Below are 24,815 nucleotides of genomic sequence, written 5' to 3'. Positions count from 1 at the left end.
GTTTCCAAGTGCTCATCTTCAGGTGTACAGGTGCAATTTATCTATGCGCTGTGCGTGGAGGTGTTCTTGGTGTAGTGAGGATGTTTCAATGTCACATTGCCACTCTGGCATTTGGGTTGCCTTCCATACTGAGAGCGATCTTTAATCTCACAAAATAGTGGTCAGTTGTGATTTGAACATGGCTCCTCTCATCATGTGTAATTTGAGCATCTTTTGTATTCTGCCTTCTAACAATGACAAACTAATCGTTGCCGATGGAGCCAAATTGTTTTACATCTACTTAATTTTAATTAATTACTTACTTCACAAACATTTAAGACATAATCTGTATTTTTGGTTCTAATAGCAATGTTTAGAATTAAATATTGATGAACTGTCTATTTACACCCAGGATAATTGCAGGATACCAAAACTGCCGGGTGGAACTAAATTTGTTTGCCATTCTGAGACTCCAAAATTGACGTTTGCTACAGCCACCCTGAATAGCTTTTGACAAAACCAAAAGGGATGTCACTATTTTGGTAGCAAATAACTTTCTGCACCTTCCCAAGCCCTTAACAAATAGGAAAGCAAGAAAGTCCCTGTTCCAACAATGAAGCAGCTAATGCGACACCATATATACCCATGACCTCACCAAACTGCATTGAGTACATGCAAGGGCAAGTAGTCCATAATAAAGTAGCCTACCTGTACATTTAATGTTTGTGACGCAGTTGATTGCAAAGTTGCTCCAGGAAGTTGCACCTGTAATATCACAGAGTAAAAAATATATTGATGAATGTGTAACATGCGACCCAATTAGGATTGCAAACTGACAATAAAAACTGGTTTAAGTAATATTAGTCTTCAAATGCCTTTGCCGATCTATGACGGGTTTAAGTTGCCAGCTTCAGTGTAAATGTGTGTCGTCCCCCCCCCTCACAACCCATTTCCTCTTTCCAGTGAGCCATCCCTCAGGTCTACCCTGTACACAAACATGAAGGAATCCCAGATAAAGCTGATGCTATAAAGTGTTGTGGCTACTGAACAGTCGGGAAAGAAATGTACCCAGCTTCCTGACTGGCTAACGGCAGTAGAAAATGTCTTCTCCCACAGGAAGATGTAATGATTAGCTTGAAAACAAAATCTGTTGTGGGAAGTATTATTCTGAATGGTTTAAAGTCTTATCTTTGGACACTGTTTCTGGGGGAAGGGTTTACCTTTGTATTAGCCGTTCCATAGAGTCCTAATTACTGCTGACTTTTAATTGAACTATTCACATGACAAACCCCTTCTCCTCACCAATTATATCGAGGATCAAATGCTTTTAATGTTGAAAAAACACAAAATGCTAATATTTCAATATTTAATTAATTCAAAAACAAGACAGAAAATGCAGGAAATACTCAGCAAGTTGGGTCATATCTGTGGAAACAGAAAAAAAAAAGCAGTGCATGCTTCAGATCGATGATCTCGCATCAGCTCTTTTGACCCAACAAATGCTGCCTGATTGCTCAGTATTTCCAACATGCTCGCTTCAGTAAGCTGCTGAGATCATCGGCAAGATGGAGAGGAGCATCAGAATGTGGCAAATGCAAGATAGCAGAGAAGGAGCCACCAAGGAGGCAGCAGAGCATCAGTAAATGGAGCAGCAAAGAGGCATCGAGGCATTTGTAGAAACAAAATCCACTTTGTGACTTTAAACTTTATTAAAAACATCTGTAGTTTGTTATATATGGTTAAAATATGTTTAAAAAACAATTCTCAGAAGTTGACCTCAAAAGTAGTTTGGATGTAGACGTGACTCTATTGCGCTGCAGTGGAGCAGCTAGTAGAGCTCCTGCCTCATTGTACCAGAGAACCACGGTTCAATCCTGATCTCAGGCGCTGTCCAGGTGGAGATCGCACCTTCTCCATATGATCACGTGGGTTTCCTCTCACATCCCAAACTATGCAGTTGGTACATTAATTGGCCTTTGTAAATTGCCCCTATTGTGGAAGTGAGTGGTAGAATCTTCGAGAGTTGGTGAGAATGTAGGGTGAATAATAAAGCTATTAATGTCGGACAAGTATAAACGAGTGATTGATGATCATCACAACACAATGGGCCAATGGGTCCACTTCCATACTTATCTCTTTATGACTATCTGCAAAAAAAATTTGAAAAATGCCTCGACACTATCCTGTTATTAAACTATGGAAATATGGGTTATGTGCATTGTGGTCCCCCAGCACATGTGTCCACATTTTGGGAGACGGGGGGAGGGAGAGGCTATTCATATTATTTCAGCCCAAGAGAGGCAAAAGCATAGTAAACCAAAGTGAAATATCCAGACTATATTAACAGATCTTATTTTATGGAAAATCTGAGTAAAAATAAATACTGCAAAATATATGATTTTACAGTGTAATAAACATTAAAGTGCATTAATTTTCCCAATAATATAATAAAATGTTTGCACATTTGATAAAAGAATTGTGTGTATGCTTGTCCATTTAGCAAGTGTTAATGTGAAAAGTTTTATAGCACAAGTGTTTTCAAAATCTTCGAGTTGTTTTGTTTGGTAAAATTTACAGTAATTGGAGGTATTTATGGTCTATATATCATTCTGCTTTTGCATCAGTTAACCTTATCAGTATAACCATATAACAATTACAGCACGGAAACAGGCCATCTCGGCCCTACAAGTCCGTGCCGAACAACTTTTTTCCCTTAGTCCCACCTGCCTGCACTCATACCATAACCCTCCATTGCCTTCTCATCCATATGCCTATCCAATTTATTTTTAAATGATACCAACGAACCTGCCGCCACCACTTCCACTGGAAGCTCATTCCACACCGCTACCACTCTCTGAGTAAAGAAGTTCCCCCTCATGTTACCCCTAAACTTCTGTCCCTTAATTCTGAAGTCATGTCCTCTTGTTTGAATCTTCCCTATTCTCAAAGGGAAAAGCTTGATCACATCAACTCTGTCTATCCCTCTCATCATTTTAAAGACCTCTATCAAGTCCCCCCTTAACCTTCTGCGCTCCAGAGAATAAAGATCTAACTTATTCAACCTATCTCTGTAACTTCGTTGTTGAAACCCAGGCAACATTCTAGTAAATCTCCTCTGTACTCTCTCTATTTTGTTGACATCCTTCCTATAATTGGGCGACCAAAATTGTACACCATACTCCAGATTTGGTCTCACCAATGCCTTGTACAATTTTAACATTGCATCCCAGCTTCTATACTCAATGCTCTGATTTATAAAGGCTAGCATACCAAAAGCTTTCTTTACCACCCTATCTATATGAGATTCCACCTTCAAGGAACTATGCACGGTTATTCCCAGATCCCTCTGTTCAACTGTATTCTTCAATTCCCTACCATTTATCATGTACGTCCTATTTTGATTTGTCCTGTCAAGGTGTAACACCTCACATTTATCAGCATTAAACTCCATCTGCCATCTTTCAGCCCATTTTTCCAAATGGCCTAAATCACTCTGTAGACTTTGGAAATCCTCCTCATTATCCACAACACCCCCCCATCTTGGTATCATCCGCATACTTACTAATCCAATTTACCACCCCTTCATCCAGATCATTGATGTATGTTGTTTCACTCTTCCTTATGTGCTTATAAAGCTTCCGTTAGTACTTCCTATACATGTGAGTTCCAAATTCTAACCACTACCAAACAAATTTCACAACATCACCCCCTTTCAATTCCCTCTTTAGCAAAGAACTCCAGCTTTTGTTTGCTTTTCTTGTGCATTTCTTAATCAGTATTGCTCCCTTTATTGATTTGCACTACAAAGTGTCTTAAATTGAAGCGTTACTATTACTCTTTCAGCAAATGTGTCCCAACTTGCTTAGTGCTTCCAACATTTTGATTTTTTTTTCCCTCCAAAATTAAGGGCTGGGCATACAATATTACTCTGTCATTTTACACCCATAAATGGATTTATGCAGTAAACGATGATGAAAAATGGAGATGAGTCTTTGCATAACCAGAGACTAGTTTATCTGTGGTTCGAGAATATAATTAAACGTCCTGTTCTCAATGTAACATGAATTGAGTTACTAGATAAGGCATTGTCTTATACCAAATATTCACTGATATGATCAATACATTGATGAATTATCCGAAAGCTAAGCAACAGTCTAAAGAAGGACCCCTACCCGAAATGTCAGCTATCCATATTCCCCAGAAATCTTACCTGACCCACAGAATTACTCCAGCATTTTGTCTTTAAGGCATTGTTGCCACATTGGATAATAAAATCCAATAAGTTCCATTTTTATTATGGAACTCAGTCCAAAACAACTCCGTATCGTCTTTTAAAGGGGTTTTGTTGTCAGCCCATTGGATAAGAAGCTTGTTTTTATTCCTAATCCTACAACTTTGTAATTACAAGCAAATCCATAAAGGGTCTAAATCTCAGTATAATATTCCTATCATTTTGTCATTTTATGCAAATCCATAAAGGGTTAAAATCTCAGCAGTTGATTTGTATCATTGTGATGCTCATTTAAAAAATCTACCATCTACAAACAGAAACATACCAAGAAAAATTCAAGTTAACATTTTCTGAACGATGCAAGAATTTCCAAATAGATCTTTAATTTTCAGTTTTGGGGTATTTTTCTTTTTTGGACTGCCACAAGCATGGTTGCACGTTAATTCCTGTTCAATGCAAGTCTCTACTCCTATTCTGACCTCTATCATCTCAGTTTCATACACTATACCACTCCAGTCCAGTGCAAAATATAAAGAAAGATACCTCAAAGTGTTTTAAATGGATCAAAAATGTCCAACCCCATCCAGAGACCAACGTCTTCTACATCACCTCCTCTGGTACCCCACAATATTTATAAACTGAACATATATATATTAGTAAATATATATATAGTAAATATATATATATAATATATTTAAATTTTTTTTTTTTTTAATTAATGTATAATGCATTCTCCATTCTACATCACCCCGTACACGCTAGTTGAAAAAACTAGGCAACTGACACCCTTTACAGATTTCTAAACTTAAAAATCAGTTCCACTATGTCAGAATACAAGCCATTTTTAAAAAGAGATTAACTGCCATGTGATAATATTCTGATACTTCCTCCATCATTTCTTCCCTTTGCTTATTACCATTCTCTTCAGGCTTGTACCTTCATCCCTCATCATTTAATCTTTCCAGATTTCTACCTCCTATCTTGCTTTCTGGTATTTGTTTCCCCACTGCTTTAATTTGTCACTTATTAAAAAAGTACATAAATAGCTAAACTGACTCAAGGTCATTGATATAATTGTAACCATTTCTCTGACCTCAAGTCTTTCTAGCATTTGGGTTATATTTACTTTTCTACATATGCACAGGGACAGTACACTGCCTCATCTCACAATGTCGTAGCCAACTGGACCACAGCTGCCAATGTCCTCAGGCTAAGGGGATCAGAGGGTATGGAGAGAAGGCAGGTACAGGATACTGAGTTGGATGATCAGCCATGATCATATTGAATGGCGGTGCAGGCTCGAAGGGCCGAATGGCCTACTCCTGCACCTAATTTCTATGCTTCTATGTCCTCTCTCTTCAACACACTCCCAATTTCAACCGCGTGACATGTTTGGCAATGATTCCTTTTATATGGACTAGAAAGCATCACCTGTGTTGTTAGTAAAACTGTACATTCTTTAACAACAGCGACCTCCAACATATTACACCATCACTAGGTGCTCGAAGGTGCGGTATGAAACAAACTTGGGCACCAAATTATACGCGTTTTGGCACAATATAGCATCCTTTGGAGAAAAGAAAACCTCAACAACTCCTTTAAAACAGATCCTGTACTAATTATTTATAGACAAACTGGCCCTTGATGCTATTGTGATCGTGAGATTGAGTTTGAGTTTAAGCGAGTTGAACCAGTATCACCGAGCCGGTTGCTTCACCCTCAATTGGAAACTTCTGATCGTACTCGCTAACTTCCCTTCACCCTCAAATGGTACCTAGACATCTACCACTTTCAAATCAGTTGCAGAGGCAACAACGGTGGACAACAATGTCTAATGTAATCATGAGGAACAACTCATCTTCCAAGCTCGACAGCTTGGGTCAGCCTCCTATCGGAGACATTCCCCCTGTTCTCTCCTCTCTGCAACTTAAATCAGAACTTGCATCGGGACTTCTAGATTCGGGTATCATACTTTATTTGATGGGTGGTAACAATTATCAAGACAATGAAGACCATGCCAAGGACTGTCAAATAAAAAGACCCAGGAAGTGATGATTAGGGAACATTAATCTCGCCTCTTCAGAAGCCTAACAGAGGAACAAAATATTGGGTGAAAAGTACCACCATGATTCTGAGAAATAATAAATAAAAGTACACATTTATCCAAATATACAAATGTGAAATCATGAAACAAACATTGTCTGTGTTAAATAAAAATAAACATTGTTGATGCTGAACTGGTGTATAATAAGTTGACACAGGTTGTAAAAAATCTTCAAACAGTAAGTGGTTAATGCAGACTAGATTGATCTTTAGAAGGCAAAAGTAAATAATCCAACACCAAAGCTTTCTGGATAACTAATAGGTAAATCATTACTATGAACCAGAAAACAGGTTTATAACAAATATTATTTAAAATACAGAAAACAAGCAAAGCTAAATACCAAGAAAAGGTGAAAAAAATGAGGCAGCCGGTACAAGATGATTGGTGGATAATATACCCATGCTAATGACATCCTAATCAGTGGTTGCCAATGTTTTGGGACATAAGGCCCCACGTGCACATTTGCTGTATTAGACGCCTTTTACACCTGCTCCTTACCACGTCTCGCTCCCCCAAAGCCCACAGACACCTGATAATAACGTTTCGGAAATAAAAAGTTGGGAGACCACATGCCAGTTTTCTTTGATGGAGAGAGCTTCAAATTCCTGGCCATTAATGTTGCGAATGAGCTGTCCTGGGCTCCATCACAAGAATATGTAATCACAAACTGTGCACCAGCGCCTCGACATTTCACTATATAGTCAAACTTCTACAGATGAACGGTAGAAAGTATCATGACTGGTTGAATCATGGCCTGGTACGGCAATTCCAACACACAAGAGGTTGCAGAGAGTGGTGGACTCAGCCTGGTCCATCATAGGCACAGCCCTCCCCACCATCAATAGCATCTAGATATCAATGGACTAAATCATTGGAACCTTTCAGCTAAATTCTCCCAGCAGATACATATTCCTGGAAATCGATATCTAATCACCATAAAAGTTAAAAGTGTTTTGAGTTTGAAATATTTTAATCATTCCTCCAATTTAACTCGTACTTCTGTAAACTATCCCATAGGTTTAAACTCAAAGGGATGCTTATTACTAAGAATTGCATATCTTAAAAAAACCCATCAAGCCACTAAACCATTTATTCATTTAATCGAAATTCATTTAATCTGAAGAAGGGTCCCAACCCTGAACATCACCGATCAATCTGAAGAAGGGTCCTGACCTGGAACATCACCCGTTCACGTTGCCCGACCCACTAAGGACCTCTAGCACTTTGTGTCTTTTTGTTCATTTAATCATTTTTACCTGTGGAGCTATGTGGTCACTTGTGGTCAGATTGGTGCTAATTACACCGAGAGAAGGGCAGAGGCCCACTTGACAAAACAGACTAGGAATGTCCCGACTGTGGCACTAAACAAGCAGTCCTGGTTTCTTGTTTCTTGGTCCTCCAAAATATTCCAAATGGAATTTAAACTGGAGGTGGTGAAGGGGTGAAGTCCTGAACAAGTCCTTCACGGATTGCATAGGAGGATGCTTTATTGACCAGAGCTATGCCCTGATTTACAATGAAGAAGACATCTCTAGCTTGGTTTATTCAGTTGACCTAATCAACAGCTTTGTACATCAGCAAGCTTTAGACAGTATTAAAGAAGAGGTGCAGAGATTGAGATTTCCTGGGCTTGTTTGCAGAATACAAAAAGATAGGGTCATCAATGTCATTTGATAACACAAGCGTAGCCAATAAACTGGTCTAAAAAAAAGATGGAATAGAGAATTAAACTATTCCAGCTGACAATTATATAATACAATCACAATCAAATAACATGGCACCCTCGGGACTGATGCTAGATTAACTGGGGGGGTTTTCAAGACTGCTAGATTTTATTCCCATTAACAATACAAGATTCTTTTATAACACTTTTTAACGAAATATTTTTCAATGCATTTAAAGGGAGTGCTGGAAACAGGGTTCTGGTGGATTTTAAAGAGCTGCTGAAAAGTGGCCCTATGTTTTACAGGGAAGATGGAATAGAGAGTCTTGCTCTGGGAAGCCAAATCAGCAAACCAAATGCCGAAGCATCAAGATCTCTGAACAATCATGTACGGTATTAATTGAGTTTTATTGTACCTTCATATATTTAATTTGTAAATAGCATCATAAATATTCTCCACATCAACCATGTAGAGGTCGTCATTACATTAAATCAACCCTTGCACCTTCTGTTTTGGTGTAACAGACTGACCAGAGGCGACATTCAGAACTTTACCATATGCCATTACAATATCAAGCTCTGATATACTCATCTTATAAAAAAAATCAATCTTCAGGATCCCTTTTTAAAATTCTAAATTGTAATTTTAAGATAGAGTCCTTCCACCCCATCCCCTTGCTTGAAAAGAACTAGGGAAAACAAATTAATATTGTGAAAGGAAAATTGCCTCTAGGGCTCGACTGAAACTTCTAAAGTGACAATTAGCGTGAGGTTTTAAAAACTCCAGTTCCACAAAATGTCCTATTTCTTCTGAAAGCATTTTATTTGTCATCTTTTTTAACGGAGTTAAGCACCAAGCACATCAAAAGTTCAAGGTTTGAATAAGATGAGGTTATTTTTGTACAAAAATATGTGGCAGGAAAAACTGTTATACAAATTAAAATGTATTTCAAACCTTGCAGGTCCAAACAAGCAACAGTGTATATAGCCCCAACCATAACCTCAATAAATGTTATAGGAGTGAAAACTCACATAAAAGCATCTGTTCGTCACATCTGACATGTAGTTAACCTAAAGTGACAAGAAAATGACAATGCAGTATACATATACAATGAAAATTTTTTTTTAATTAAGATGACAACCAGAGGAAATCAACAACAAAAAAAATGACAGATAAAAATAAATTGACTCTTGAAAAGTTACGAGTTAAAAGGCATTTAGACAAGACACTCAAATAGGCAAAGCACAGAAGGATACGGTCCAAACACGGGAAAATGGGATTAGTGTAGATGGGCAAAAAGGTCGGCATGAAGGTGATGGGCCAAAGGGCTCATTTCTGTGCTGTATGACACTATAAATGCTCTCACAGGTCACAGCAACATTTCAGAAAGTCCATGTAAACAGTTCTCTGCTAAGACCACAATTTTCACATTCATTAAAGTAGTGAGAATTGTTTGATGCTAAAACAGTACTAGGTTTTACCCCAGAGCAGCAAGATATTTTATCTCGAGGCTCATTAAACGCCAAAGAAGTTTAATACAGAACCTGACAACCTCAACGGACAACCACAAAATGCAACAAACAAGAACCCCTGAAAACTGCTACTCAAACATACCATATGCTCTACTTTTGTGGGCTACTAACAGCATTCCACCAAATTATTCCTTTTCCTTTGCTCCATAGATGCTGCCTCACCCGCTGAGTTTCTCCAGCATTTTTATCCACCAAATTATTGAAGTTCTTTATTTTGATTAGAAACAAAATTGATGTTAAATCTGAAAAGGAGCACTGCTCGTCATTTATAGTGGAATGCACTATAGCAGCATCTGCAGTGCCCTCCATGTTTGGGACAAAGGCCCATCATTTATTTATTTGCCTCGGTACTCCACAATTTGAGATTTATAATAGAAATAAAATCACATATGGTTAAAGTGCACATTGTCAGATTTTAATAAAGGTCATTTTTATACATTTTGGTTTCACCATGTAGAAATTACAGCAGTGTTTATACATAGCCTCCCCCATTTCAGGGCACCATAATGTTTGGGACACAGCAATGTCATGTAAATGAAAATAATCATGTTTAGTATTTTGTTGCATATCCTTTGCATGCAATGACTGCTTGAAGTCTGCGATTCATGGACATCACCAGTTGCTGGGTGTCTTCTCTGGTGATGCTCTGCCAGGCCTGTATTGCAGCCATCTTTAGCTTATGCTTGTTTTGGCGGCTAGTCCCCTTCAGTTTTCTCTTCAGCATGCAAATGCTCAATTGGGTTCAGATCGAGTGATTCACTTGGCCACTCAAGAACTGATCATTTTTTAGCTTAAAAAAACCTCCTTTGTTGCTTTAGCAGTATTTGGGATCATTGTCTTGCTGTAGAATGAACCGCCAGTCAATGAGTTTTGAGGCATTTGTTTGAACTTGAGCAGATAGAATGTGTCTATACACTTCAGAATTCATTATGCTACTACCATCAGCTGTGGTATCATAAGTGAGCCAGTACCTTCAGCAGCCATACCAGGCCATAACACCCTCACCACCGTGTTTCACAGATGAGGTGGTATGCTTTGGATCTTGGGCAGTACCTTCTCTCCTCCACACTTTGCTCTTGTCATCACTCTGATATAAGTTCATCTTCGTCTCATCTGTCCACAAGACGTTTTTTCAGAACTGTGTTTGCTCTTGCAAACTGTAACCTGGCCATCCTATTTTTGCAGCTAACCAGTGGTTTGCATCTTGCAGTGTAGTCTCTGTATTTCTATTCATGAATTCTTCTGCAGATAGTGGTCATTGACAAATCCACACCTGACTCCTGAAGAGTGTTTCAGATCTGTCAGACAGGTGTTTGGGGATTTTTCTTTATTATAGAGAGAATTCTTCTGTCATCGAAATGATTAAAACCGAGATGAGAAGAACTTTTTTCACACAGATGGTGGTGAATCTCTGGAACTCTCTGCCACAGAGGGTAGTCGAGGCCAGTTCATTGGCTATATTTAAGAGGGAGTTAGATGTGGCCCTTGTGGCTAAGGGGATCAGAGGGTATGGAGAGAAGGCAGGTACGGGATACTGAGTTGGATGATCAGCCATGATCATATTGAATGGCGGTGCAGGCTCGAAGGGCCGAATGGCCTACTCCTGCACCTAATTTCTATGTTTCTATGTTTCTATCAGCTGTGGAGGTTTTCCTTGGCATGCCAGTCCCTTTGCAATTAATAAGCTCACCAGTGTTCTCTTTCTTCTTAATGATGTTCCAAACAGTTTTATTCTTGTTTCTCAGTCTTACAATGGCTTCTTCTTTCATTGGCACAACTTTGGTCCTCATGTTGATAAACAGCAATAAAAGTTTCCAAAGGTGATGGAAAGACTGGAGGAAAGACTGAGAGCTCTCCTATACCTGTATTAAGGAGGCAATTAAACACACCTGAGCAATTACAAATGCCTGTGAAACCACGTGTCCCTGAAATGGGGGGACTATGTATAAACACAGCTGTAATTTCTACATGGTGAAACCAAAATGTATAAAAATGGCCTTTAATAAAATTTGACACATGTGATTTTTTTCTATTACAAATCTCAAATTGTGGAGTACAGAGGCAAATAAATAAATGATGGGTCTTTGTCCCAAACATTATGGAGGGCACTGTACAATAACTAAGTAGACATGTGCACAGCTGAATTAAACATTACATTACTCAATGCATACCTACACACGGCAAATCTTATAAAAAAGTTAGAAATTCATGACAATTCATTTTGCATTAAGCCAACTCTGTTTCAATGCAAAAACTAAACTACCTCATAGCTAATCTCAGAAGACATCTCAGAAGACAACTGTGACAGATTTTGTGTGGGTTATAAATGTCATGCATGCAATGTAGTTCAGAGAACACTGCTCAATCATTGTGCTACTTCTGTGGGACATACACAACAATTAGACTTACTCAAGTAATCATGACTTGAAATGATAAAAATTTTAATTTGAAGAAGGGTCTCGACCAGAAACATCACCTATTCCTTTTCTCCAGAGATGCGGTCTGACCTGCTGAGTTACTCCAGCTTTGTGTCTACCTTTAATAAGCGAGTTCGGTATCTCGATAAACGCAAGGAATCATGGGACTTGTCAAAGATCATTCGGGATTTTTTTTAAAGCGAACGTAGCGCTGTATAAACTGTGTATAATTGTTAACTATTTTACCAATGAATTAATCTAGAATTCTGTCAACTCAATAGCTTCTTTCCTGGTTCTGCTGTTCACACACTACTTACACAGTCCCTGTTCTAGTTCAGTTCATTAATCTGCAATTACAAGTTATTCAAAACGTTATCTCAGAGGAAAACGGAGTACAGGGTTGGCCCTGTGAAGGAGCCGCCAATCCGATATAAGCCTGCCCTTTAGTATTGGATAGATTGAGTGGAGGGTCTGTGTTGTTCAAGTTTGCGGTGGTTGTAGTACGTTTCCCCCAGCCATCTCGCCCAGTGCACGTTGACCAGCGCAGTTCACCGGCCCTTGTTAGCAGAGGCTCTTTGTGCAGGTGTTACCCGATGCCCAAAGATTTTGTGGATGTTCTGCGTTAGGATCGGGCACGCAGTCAGGTCAGATCAGCCCAGGTTATCGAGTGGCTGAAGGGCAGATTTTAATGGGTTGATATTAAACTGTTCCGTCTGTGCGGCATCGCCAGCTCTCTCTCTCTCTCTCTCTCTCTCCCAGATCCCCCACCCCAACTGTCGACAAAATCTGACTGAGAAAATGCTCCCACTCATATTACGAGTTGGCTCCGTGTTTGCCCACTCACTGGGGCAGGCGGCGCCTCTTTCAAAGAGAGCGAGAACAGGTCCTGTCAGCTGGGGAGCTGCGACCCACTCCTGAGTGAATCCTCTAGTTTGGCTGCGGTTCAAATGGCTGCAAATTCTCATAATTATCACCCCCGGTCACCCGGACCCGGCTCCCAACTGTGTGCCCTGACAGACTGGAACCAACCGCAGAGGTTAAAGCGACAGCATCTTTATTTAAGCCAACCCACCTTGAAAGTTTAAACAGCCTGTTCGAATACAATCTGAACTTTCTAACCTACCCCCCACACAACACATTCTCCTCGTTTCATTCAATCCAGGAAGGTTGTTTAGATAGGAATGTAAGGACTGTCTCAAGTTGGTTGACCACATAACTTGTAATTTGTGTAAATCAATATCGAATTTGAATGGCTGTGACTTAGGCTAATGCCAGGTATTTGATATTTGACAGGTTCGTTCCAGGCATTCTTGCGTTTTCAAGGCTGGTGCTGTATTGAGTCAATAATTTAAATAGATACAATTGTGGATTTATGCCTCCTGCAGTATGCGGTGGCTTACTGCTGACATATGATGGATACATTTATTTATAAATCTCATTGAAATGAATATGCAGGTCCGCACACATACAGTAGCTCAGCTGGCGAGAATGTTTATCCCGAATAACCCATGACCCATAATACCGAACTCGCTTATTTGCAAAGTTGTTTCACTATATCTGAGTTTTTTTTCTTAGCTTTTTTTTTATTTTTTTTAAAGGGCAGCATAATTTCAAATTAACTATAAAACAACAACCACTCATTTCATACTAAATTATCAATCTGACAGTTCAGCAAGGGACAAAATACACAAATCACACAAAGAATCTTCAAGAAATTGTGAGATTAGCTAAAGTGAAATCATGTCCAATCTTCAGCATCAACAACTTGAACTTAAAATATTTGCACAGATCAGTGCTACAAAGCTGCTTAATTCAACATGATCAACGTGACCAGAATGGAGCCAACATGGTCCTAATATTCAAACAAAAAGTTAAAATGTGCCATAATTCAAAATCTTTAGCAAACTGAAGATTTCAAAGCAAGATCATCTTTTATTTTCGATTGACTACTATCAACTTGTTCTCACTGAAGTAAATTATATTTCTGCAAAATACAAAGGGCACAACTAATTGTTCGACTAACTGCTGGCCGGGATGTTAACAATGGATTCATACAATCATGAGTACCTTTATGTGACAATCTGGGTTTAATGTGTTGCAAACCTTCCCCATAACCACCGCCGTCCATAAAAATCCCCCAAATGAGCACCAGCGACAGAAAAGCAATTTTCCAACATTGGAGCATGACCAGTCTAGTGGACAAGCATTGGTTTGGGTGGAAAGAATATTGAATTAGTGCAAGTTATCACAGATATTTGGGCATAAAAATAATAAATGCTAATCAAGCATACATTAGTCCATTCCATTCATATTACTAGAGCCAGTATTTTGCCATAAATGCCATGTGCCTTTTCATGCCTTTTTTGATTAATTCACCAGGATAATGCCTTTTTCACGAACGAGTGCCTAAATCAGCTTTTATTTGCCATTTAGCTAAAAGGTCGTGCTATTTTCTCCAGTTGTACCGTGATTACAATGACATTTTCTATGTTAACACATTAATATTAATGTTATTATTAACGTGTTAACATAGTATAACTTACAAGAAAATTTCCACCACTGGGGCAAAACCGGGGGTGCCACCGTCGGTCATTCATTCGTTTGTGCCACTGCCCGTTGGTTAAGTCATCTCCAAGATCTATTTAAGAAAGAACTGCAGATGCTGGAAAAATCGAAGGTCGACATAAAATGCTGGAGAAACTCAGCGGGTGAGGCAGCATCAATGGAGAGAAGGAATAGGCGACGTTTCAGGTCGAGACCCTTCTTCAGACTGATGTGTGGGGGGGGGGGCGGGAAAAAGAAAGGAAGAGGCGGAGACAGTGGTACTAGGAGAGCTGGGAAGGGGAGGACAGAGAAGTCAAGGGCTATCTAAAATTAGATAAATCAATGTTGATACCGCTGGGGTGTAGACTACCCAAGCAAAATACCCAAGCTTGTCTCCTCACTACATTTACTGCTGGCTCCAGTAGCAAATCTGAGTTTGAGTGATCTGTGAAAGGCATTCAATAATGCTGAAATTCCACTGTGGAAATTGGAAAACAAATCTCTGAGGTTTTTTAGAGAAATACACAGAGGAACATATACCGAGCGAGTCATCATTATGCAAACATAGAGAAACATAGAAAATAGGTGCAGGAGTAGGCCATTCGGCCCTTCGAGCCTGCACCGCCATTCAATATGATCATGGCTGATCATCCAACTCAGTATCCTGTACCTGCCTTCTCTCCATACCCCCTGATCCCTTTAGCCACAAGGGCCACATCTAACTCCCTCTTAAATATAGCCAATGAACTGGCCTCAACTACCTTCTGCGGCAGAGAATTCCAGAGATTCACCACTCTCTGTGTGAAAAAAGCTTTCCTCATCTCGGTCCTAAAAGATTTCCCCCTTATCCTTAAACTGTGACCCCTTGTTCTGGACTTCCCCAACATCGGGAACAATCTTCCTGCATCTAGCCTGTCCAACCACTTAAGAATTTTGTAAGTTTCTATAAGATCCCCCCTCAATCTTCTAAATTCTAGCGAGTACAAACCACCCGGTGAGAACGGCCAGGGACATCGGGCCTCCGTAGAGGCAACTGCGGTGGCCCCAATAGGCCTGACTTTGGGGTGAACATGGGGTGGGGACTGGACATTGTGCCTTCCTCCACAGTGCTATCCACTGTGGGGGGATGATTTTTTTTTGTCTAACTGTAGTCTTGTAGGTCTGTGTCCAAGATGGCTGCCGTGAAGAGAGAGTGGACGCTGGCACGATTTGGTTGCCGCTGCTCTCTCTTCACACTGTGTTTTTGATTTTCTGTTTTTGGATTGAATTCTGTTTTTAATTTGTGTCATTGTGATGTCTTTAATTACTTGTTTTACTCCGATTATATGTTTTTATTCCGATTACTATGTAAGGTGTCCTTGAGATTTTGTATGAAAGGCGCCCATTAAATATAAAATTTATTATTATTATTATACTCAAATCCGTTTGCTATGAATGCTAACATACCATTCGCCTTCTTCATTGCCTGCTGCACCTGCATGCCTACTTTTAATGACTGGTGTACCATGACACCCAGGTCTCGTTGCATCTCCCCCTTTCCTAATCGGCCACCATTCAGATAATAATCTACTTTCCTGTTTTTGCCACCAAAGTGGATAACCTCACATTTATCCACATTATACTGCATCTGCCATGCATTTGCCCACTCACCCAGCCTATCCAAGTCACCTTGCAGCCTCCTAGCATCCTCCTCACAGCTAACACTGCCCCCCAGCTTCGTGTCACCCGCAAACTCGGAGATGTTGCATTCAATTCCCTCGTCCAAATCATTAATATATATCGTAAATAGCTGGCGTCCCAGAACTGAGCCTTGCGGTACCCCACTAGTCACTGCCTGCCATTGTGAAAAGGACCCGTTTACTCCTACTCTTTGCTTCCTGTCTGCCAGCCAGTTCTCTATCCACATCAATACTGAACCCCCAATACTGTGTGCTTTAAGTTTGTATACTAATCTCTTATGTGGGACCTTGTCGAAAGCCTTCTGAAAGTCCAGATATAACACATCCACTGGTTCTCCCTTATCTACTCTACTAGTTACGTCCTCGAAAAATTCTATAAGATTCGTCAGACATGATTTACCCTTCATAAATCCATGCTGACTTTGTCCAATGATTTCACCACTTTCCAAATGTGCTGCTATCCCATCTTTAATAACTGATTCTAGCAGTTTCCCCACTACCGACGTTAGACTATCTGGTCTGTAATTCCCCGTTTTCTCTCTCCCTCCCTTTTTAAAATGGGAAAAATTATGTTGACAGCAACTTCAACATTGTTGTGCAGAAAATTAGAGATGAAGTTGCATGCAACAAAATATGAATCTCAATAGACAAGACAACCGATGCTGTGGGGAGATATGTTGCCAATGTGGTCATCGGTACACTGGAGGCAGGTCAACCATCAAAGGAGTATTTGTTGACATCGGAAGTATTGGAGAAGTCAAACAGCTCAACTATTGCTCAGTTGTTTACATCTTCACTTGCTGTACTTTGGCCAGAAGGTATAAAACACGAGAATGTTCTTCTGTTTGTGACTTAAAGTTTTATTCCCCAAAGTTTTGCATTTGACATGCTTAGCTCAAGAACGTCATAGAATTGCCAAGCACATACGTAGCATGTTTCCAAATGTCGATCGCCTAGTTTCCAATGTCAAGAAAATCTTCCTCAAAGCACCGTCACGTGTGCAGTTGTTCAAGGAAATGGCACCCGAGATTCCGCTACCTCCTAAGCCTGTTTTGACTAGGTGGGGTACATGGCTCTCTGCTGTACTCTACTATTCTGCAAATTTTGAAAAGATAAAAGAAATCGTCAACTGTTTTGAAGAAGAATCTGCTGCAGTCAGGATCGTCAGCGAAATCATGCAGAAAAATCCCTCCTCTGCAATCTTGTGTTTATTGCTTCCAATTTTACAAACTTCTCACAAGCTATCACTTCCCTTGAGGAACGTGGTGAAACATTAGTGAATAACTTGTAGGTTTTCAACAAAGTAACTGACGATATTCATAAAGTTCCTGATGATGTAGGTAAAGACATAAAAGGAAAATGTGAGAGAGTGATATTAGCTAACAAAGATCTTGAAGAAATACAAAATATAGCTAAAGTTCTCAAAGGTAGTTGTAATGCACAAGATGTCAACATGAAAATAGAGTCTGTAGCTTGTTTCGGGTATGCACCAGTGACCTTAGTTGAGGTAGACAGAAGTTTTTCACAACTGAGGCATATTCTGTCTGACAGACTGCATAGTTTAACACCAGATAATTTGAAAAAAAGGCTAGTAATTATGTGCAACCAGGCAACTTTGGTCATTTAATGTAGTATACCTTTATATTATTTTAAACCATATTTTGGTGGTGGAAATAAATGCCTTTTTATGCCTTTTTTTGTCCATAGATGCCTTTTTCGTGCCTTTTTTGTAATTTTAGTATGCCTTTTTGCCAGCCTATTTCAGCGTTTTTAGTGCCTAAACATCCTGGCTCTAGTTATTACCTTGAAAGAGAAATATACTGGGATTCTACGATCCCAGGCTTCATGATTCCGCTGAAATCCAATTCTCTTAAATCAGTAAATTAATATTATATGTTTCCCTCCCCCGCTAACCGTAGCACATTATACCTGCTGTAGTTGTCCAAGTAAGGCCTGAGCTGTTGTAATTGGCCCTGCTGTTGTGATGGGCTGCCGCTGGAAATCCAGTCCATTTGTTTGCACACCTGGATGAAGATCAAACAAAGAGACAAAAAAAGTGAGGAGCTGAAATTAGAGTATAAGACAAAGTCACCAACAGTGTCTGATTTTTCTCAAGTCAGCCATTATAATCTTTGCCTGTACAATGCATAGACCTAACCTCAACGTTTTATAAATCCAAGTGACACAATCGCTCATAGGAACATCCCTCAAGGCTCCACATTAGTCCTGCAATAAAGCGAGTTTGGTTTTTGCTGCATTAGTGGAAAATGACATAGTTGATTGGGAAAATACTAGGTTCTGTTGCAGCTGTGATGACAAAGATAGTCACTTCATTTTGAGGAACCTGACTGTTTGTGATAATGAGATCATGTGCTTGCGAGTCACTTGTCTTGGGGAACCTGACCTTTGCCTTTACACACATACCGTGTCATGATATGATTGGAGGACCAAGAGAGTGCACCAAATTTGCTTCTGCTTGCTACTGCTAATATACTTGTACTATGCCTATTGTAAACCACTTGCTCTGGGGAACACTTGGAACTCCACGAGAGTGACAGGTCGTGGACCAGAGTAAGTCCCCCGGGGTGACGAGTAAACATGTTGAAGAAAGAACGGTGCCGTTGGTTCAGTATATTTACTGAGGAAAGATCGTGGGGAAAAGAATCCAGTTTAACATTTGGTGTCAGAAGTGGGATCGCAACGGACAAGTCAACTCAGCATGAAATAAGTATTTGACTGATTTTGGGCAAGACTGCAGGAAAACAGCCATCGGGGTGAGTGATTTTTACCACTTCAGTTTCCTCCAGCTCCAAGCCCAATATGTAGTTAAATCATTGGCTGAGTCTTTATTGATCCCCACCAGATCCTTGGGTCAATCAACGAAGCCAACCACCGATAGAATAAAGAAAAGGTCAGGACTGATGTAAATTTGTTTAGAGGTCAGTACTGAGGGAAGAGGAGAATGGGCAATAACATATATGTTATGAGTGACCCTGATTCTCCATTACAGAGATTGTGTGAAATTTATCCCGAACGGACAAACGGGTTACGACAGTTATCAGGAAATTTAAATAAATTCCTGGGACCACATTTTGGCTTCTGGGAGGGACTAAGAAGTTAGAAATCGTTAAAAAGGCAGAATTAATAATTTGGAATAAAGGACGCAGGAAATAGGAAAAAGAGATAATTGTGTTGTGGAAAAAATATTGTCAGGACGAAAAGGATAAGTCGTTGCTGTCTAGTTGGCAGGAGAATGCTGCAAAATTAGGTATATGTTTAATGGAAGGAGGATCCTGCAAGGGAGTGGAAGTGTTAAAAAAGGAATGTGCACATGCTAAGCGAACCCAACAGGAAGTAGAGAGAAGGGAGGAAACTAAAAGGGAAGAAGTGCGCAGTTCAATGGTTGGAAAGACATTCTTGCCATGGAGGGAGTACAGAGAAAGTTCACCAGACTGATTCCTGGGATGGCAGGACTTTCATATGAAGAAAGACTGGATAGACTCGGCTTGTACTCGCTAGAATTTCGAAGATTGAGGGGGGATCTTATAGAAACTTACAAAATTCTTAAGTGGTTGGACAGGCTAGATGCAGGAAGATTGTTCCCAATGTTGGGGAAGTCCAGAACAAGGGGTCACAGTTTAAGGATAATGGGGAAGTCTTTTAGGACCGAGATGAGAAAAATATTTTTCACACAGAGAGTGGTGAATCTGTGGAATTCTCTGCCACAGAAGGTAGTTGAGGCCAGTTCATTGGCTATATTTAAGAGGGAGTTAGATGTGGCCCTTGTGGCTAAGGCGACCAGGGGGTATGGAGAGAAGGCAGGTAGAGGATACTGAGTTAGATGATCAGCCATGATCATATTGAATGGCGGTGCAGGCTCGAATGGCCGAATGGCCTACTCCTGCACCTAATTTCTATGTTTCTATGGTATGGCTTTGGCAGAAGATGAGGAGGAAGACCGTTGGCAGACCACCCGTCCCCACCCATCGCCCCCACAACAGCCCCCTCCTTATCGCAATATCTACCCAACAATGTCCCAACCCCAGAACCCTATTGAAACTCCCGAATATACCGACCCGGTGGCGACATGCACCAGAAGTTAGGGAATGCCACCAACCTCTTCCCGTAAAAACATATCAAAAAATCAAAAAGAAGATAGATCATACAAATCTAAGGCCAGGAAACCCCAAATTGTCAGGACATCCGAGGAGTTGGATGATTCAGAATCTTCCTCTGGTTCAAGCGATGAGTCGGAGCACTCATCTGACCAAAGGGAATTAGATGAAGCAATTGAACCAGTAAGAAGGACGAAGAAGATGTCCCGACAGTTCCCAGGCAGGCATATGCCTAACCTCGATGCCAGGCAAGTAGCATAACACCCCCTCATAGAAGTATACCACCCTTAAAAGCCCAATGAGATGATGGCTATTTTAGCCGACATGAACCCATAGAAAGAAGGAACCGCAGGGATTTGCCGACTTCCTCCGAACCACTATCGCAGTTTCTGCAGCAGACTCAAGAGACCTCTGATCTGTAATTCACCAGACCCTTAGTCCAACTGAGCACGCTAGATTCACAGAACAGTTTGGACACCAGACGCATGCGGCCTTAGAGACACAACACGAGTCCCCGGCCCGCCAAATCGCCATCTTAACGGCCTTGGCTACTGCCTTGCGCATGACTACGGACCTGGAAACCAAACCCAAAAAGAGAGGGGGCTGAAGAATTCCTGGAGCGCTTTGCGAAGTTTATGGGAATCAATCGCGTGACACAGCCAACAATGCAGTGCCAAAGCCATACCAACCATTGAACTGCGCACTTCTTCCCTTCTAGTTTACTCCCTTCTCTCTCCCCACAATTTTGTGCCAATTTGCTCCAATCCCTCCCTCCATTAGTGGCTAACGCTGTCCGGACCAATAATGTGAATTGGGCGGATAACAGCCGCCCGCAGATGGAACGAGCAGTAAAATATTATTGGAATGAATAAAAACCAGAAGGAGTTGCTGCTGGAATAAAACTGAATATGGGATCTGAGAGAATGAACAAGCTCCCCCCTTAAAGGAACAAGACCTCATAGGATACCAGATGGAACCCGAGTTCTGTGTACCCGGATGGGTCGATGCGAGGGGAAGGGGATAGACTCATGGAAATGGACTACTATAAATATGGGCACCTTTCTATAAAACCAACCTCAGACTTCTGCGAACACGACCGTGTTTCTAATTAAGATTCCTTCACGCCCTGATCTTACGGACCAACCGCTGCTGGACTCTGATCTCACCCTATATGTTGATGGCAGTTCTTCCATTACAGAAGGGGCACATCGTACTTCCGGCTATGCTATCGTTACTCAGGACGGTCATGTCCAGGAAGCAACATCGTTCGAAAAAACCTTCTCTGCACAACAAGTCGAACTGTTTGCCCTCACCAGAGCATGCACTCTCGGAAAGGAAAAAGAGTGTCAAGATTTACACAGACTCACGATACGCATTTAGCGTTGCCTACGACTTTGGACAATTATGGAAGAATCGCGGCTTCCTTACCTCCTCCAGCACAGAGATCTCCCATAAGCAATTAGTTATGAGTCTTCTGTATTCTCTGACTCTTCCACGAAAATTGGCTATCATGGAATGTGTCGCACATGTGCATGCGAGTTACTTGTCTTGAGGAGCCTGACCTTTGCCTTTACACACATACCATGTCATGATATGATTGGAGGACCAAGAAATCGCACCAAATTTGCTTCTGCTTGCTACTGCTAATATACTAGTACTATGCCTATTGTAAACCACTTGCTCTGGGGAACACTTGGAACTCCAAGAAGGTGACAGGTCGTGGACCAGAGTAAATCCCCGGGGTGACAAATAAACTTGTTGAAGCAAGAACGGTGTGTTGGTTCAGTATATTTACCAAGGAAAGATCGAGGGGAAAATAATCCAGTTTAACAACTAAAACATCGTTAATGTGGGGAAAAAGACAGAGTGCTGGAGTGACTTTTTGGGTCAGGATCCTTCATCTAAAGAAACGTCACTTATCCATGTTTTCATGAGGCTGCCTGACCCACTGCATTACTCCAGCACTTTGTGTCTTTTTTGTAAACTAGTATCGACAGTTCCTTTATCCTCCATAATGTTATGGAGTCTGCATCAACTTTCATCTTACCTCGACCCCCAACAGGTCGCTTACCGCCATAACTGGTCAACGAAGGATGCAATTTAATTGGCTCTCCACTCCGCATTGCACCACTTGGACAATAAAAACACTTGCGTCAGGCTGTTGTTTATAGACTACAGCTCGGCATTTAATACCATCATCCCTCCAAGCTGGTTACCAAGCTCACGGAACTGGGTCTCTGCGCATGCCTCTGCAATTGGATCCTCGACTTCCTAATCCACAGACCACAGTCTGTTCAAATTAGCGGAAACACTTCATCCTCAGTAACAATCAGTACGGGAACACCTCAAGGCTGCGTGCTCAGCCCCCAGCTTTACTCACTCTATACCCATAACTACGTAGCCGGACATAATTCAAACTCCATCATCAAGTTCGCCGACAACACCACTGTTGTTGGACGAATCACAGATGGGGACGAGTCAGAGTATAGAAGTCAGATCGACCGATTGACCAAATGGCACCAGCACAATAACCTGGCTCTTAAAACCAGTAAAACCAAGGAACTGATTGTGGACTTTGATAGGGGAAGGATGAGGACCCACAATCCTGTTCACATCAATGAGACGATGGTGGAGAGGGTCAATAACTTCAAATTCCTGGGCGTGCATATTTCCAAACCCAGCACACCGAGGCAATTATAAAGAAGGCAGATCAGCGACTCTACTTCCAGAGAAGATTGCGGAGATTCGGCATGTCGAAGAGGATTCTCCTAACAAGTGCACTGTAGAGAGCATTCTGACTGGTTGCATCATGGCCTGGTTTGGCAACTTGAACGTCCAGGAGTGAAAAAGACTACGAAACGTTGTGACCACTGCCCAGTTCATCACCGGCTTTGACCTCCCCACCGTCGAAGAGATCTATCGTAGTCGCTGCCTCAAAAAGGCAGCCAAAATCATCAAGGACCCACACCATCCTGGCCACACACTCATCTCACCATTACCATCAGGAAGAAGGTACATGGAGCCTGAAAACTGTAACGTCCCGGTTTCAGGAAAAAGCTTCTTCCCTACAACCATCAGGCTATTCAACACAACAACAAATAAGCTCTGAACTGCAAAATACTATTATTATTGCACTATATTTGTTATTATTGAACTGTTTCTTTTTGTTCCTCTTCCCCCGTTATATGCAATGTTTACATATTCAGTTGTGCTGCACAAGTAAGAATTTGATTGTCCCATCCAGGACATATGACAATAAAACACTCTTTACTCTTAATGAATGACAATTTCATTATATTTTTACCGTAGACGATAGATAAATTCTTGATTAGTACGGGTGTCAGGGGTTATGGGGAGAAGGCAGGAGAATGGGGTTAGGAGGGAGAGATAGATCAGCCATGATTGAATGGCAGAGTAGACTTGATGGGCCGAATGACCTAATCACTTATGATCTTATGACCTAGTCTAGGCCTGGTCGTGCCGATGTTAAGGATGTCACAACATTGAAGGAGGTGCATGTGCATTTTTGCCTGATTCTTAAGGGCTGTTTAGGTGCAAGAATGGCAGCGGGGGGGGGGTGTGAGGACGAGTGCTGAACCTGCTGCAGTTGCAGGGAAAGTGCTGGCATGGGGGGGGGGGGGGGGGGGGGGGGGGGGGGGTGAGCGAACCAGGGAGGTACAGAGAGAATGATCACTGCCGAAAGCAGAGGAGAGGGAAAGATGTGACTGGAGGATAATGAAAACAAGCACTAATTCTTCCACATGACGATCTTCATGACTTCAGAATATCTCCAAATAATTCCAACCAACTAACCACTTTTTCAATTCTCCACACTAAAATCTTGCACCATTCGCCTATTTCAGACTCACTACTGTATTTATTATTACTGTATGTATACTGTATGTTTAAATTAAACTCCAATAGCTTTGTTGCATGCATTGTATTGAGACCAAATTAAAAACAATTCAAACCAGCCCGATGACAAAAAAAGTGACATTTATACAAAATGGAATATGCATTGTTCCTGAAGATTTTTTTAAATCACTTAAGAGGGTAATAGATGAAAACAACCCCTACCTGTGCTCCCTTCATTACCATCCAAGGAAGGCTTGATGGCTTCTGACGGATTGCTCATTTTAGATTCTATGCAAATCAGAAGAACAGAGAGAATGAAAGACAAAATTCCAATCAGTTATTCACAACAACTTTTCCTCTCCTTTCTCCACACACTGTGTTATTTTTTTAATTGACCTTCACTGGACTTTATCTTGCACTAAACGTTATTCACCTCATCCTGTATCTGTACACTTTGGACGGCTTGAATGCAATCAAAAATAGTCTTGCCGCTGACTGGATAATACACAACAAAAAAGTTTTTCACTGTACCTTGGTACACGTGGCAATAAACAAAACATATTCATTGGCTTAATTTTTTTCTACATTATATCAATGAATATATGGTTGCTATATACATCAAATGTATATACAGTGCCCTCCATAATGTTTGGGGCAAAGACACAACATTTATTTATTTGCCTCTGTACTCCACA

General features: G+C 40.9%; 1 protein-coding gene across 4 annotated transcripts in view; it reads right to left on the bottom strand.

The window, feature by feature from the left end:
- The window catches only part of pou2f1 (POU class 2 homeobox 1), a 116,453-nt gene that overhangs the window by 48,356 nt on the left and 43,282 nt on the right, over positions 1-24,815 (bottom strand). For 2 of the 4 annotated variants that reach the window (XM_033033398.1, XM_033033401.1), the window contains 4 exons: positions 24,343-24,408; positions 18,080-18,174; positions 9,010-9,048; positions 688-744 (listed from right to left, as the gene is read on the bottom strand). In XM_033033398.1, coding sequence (XP_032889289.1) covers positions 688-744; positions 9,010-9,048; positions 18,080-18,174; positions 24,343-24,408 — 257 coding nt within the window. The remainder of the gene's footprint in view (positions 1-687; positions 745-9,009; positions 9,049-18,079; positions 18,175-24,342; positions 24,409-24,815) is intronic. The other 2 variants (XM_033033399.1, XM_033033402.1) reach the window with 2 other exon arrangements.

This window comes from Amblyraja radiata, chromosome 14 (assembly GCF_010909765.2).
Source record: "Amblyraja radiata isolate CabotCenter1 chromosome 14, sAmbRad1.1.pri, whole genome shotgun sequence".
Classification (NCBI taxonomy): Eukaryota; Metazoa; Chordata; class Chondrichthyes; order Rajiformes; family Rajidae; genus Amblyraja; species Amblyraja radiata.
The sequence above is the reverse complement of the archived record's forward strand: the minus strand, read 5'-3'. Positions and strand labels throughout refer to the sequence as shown.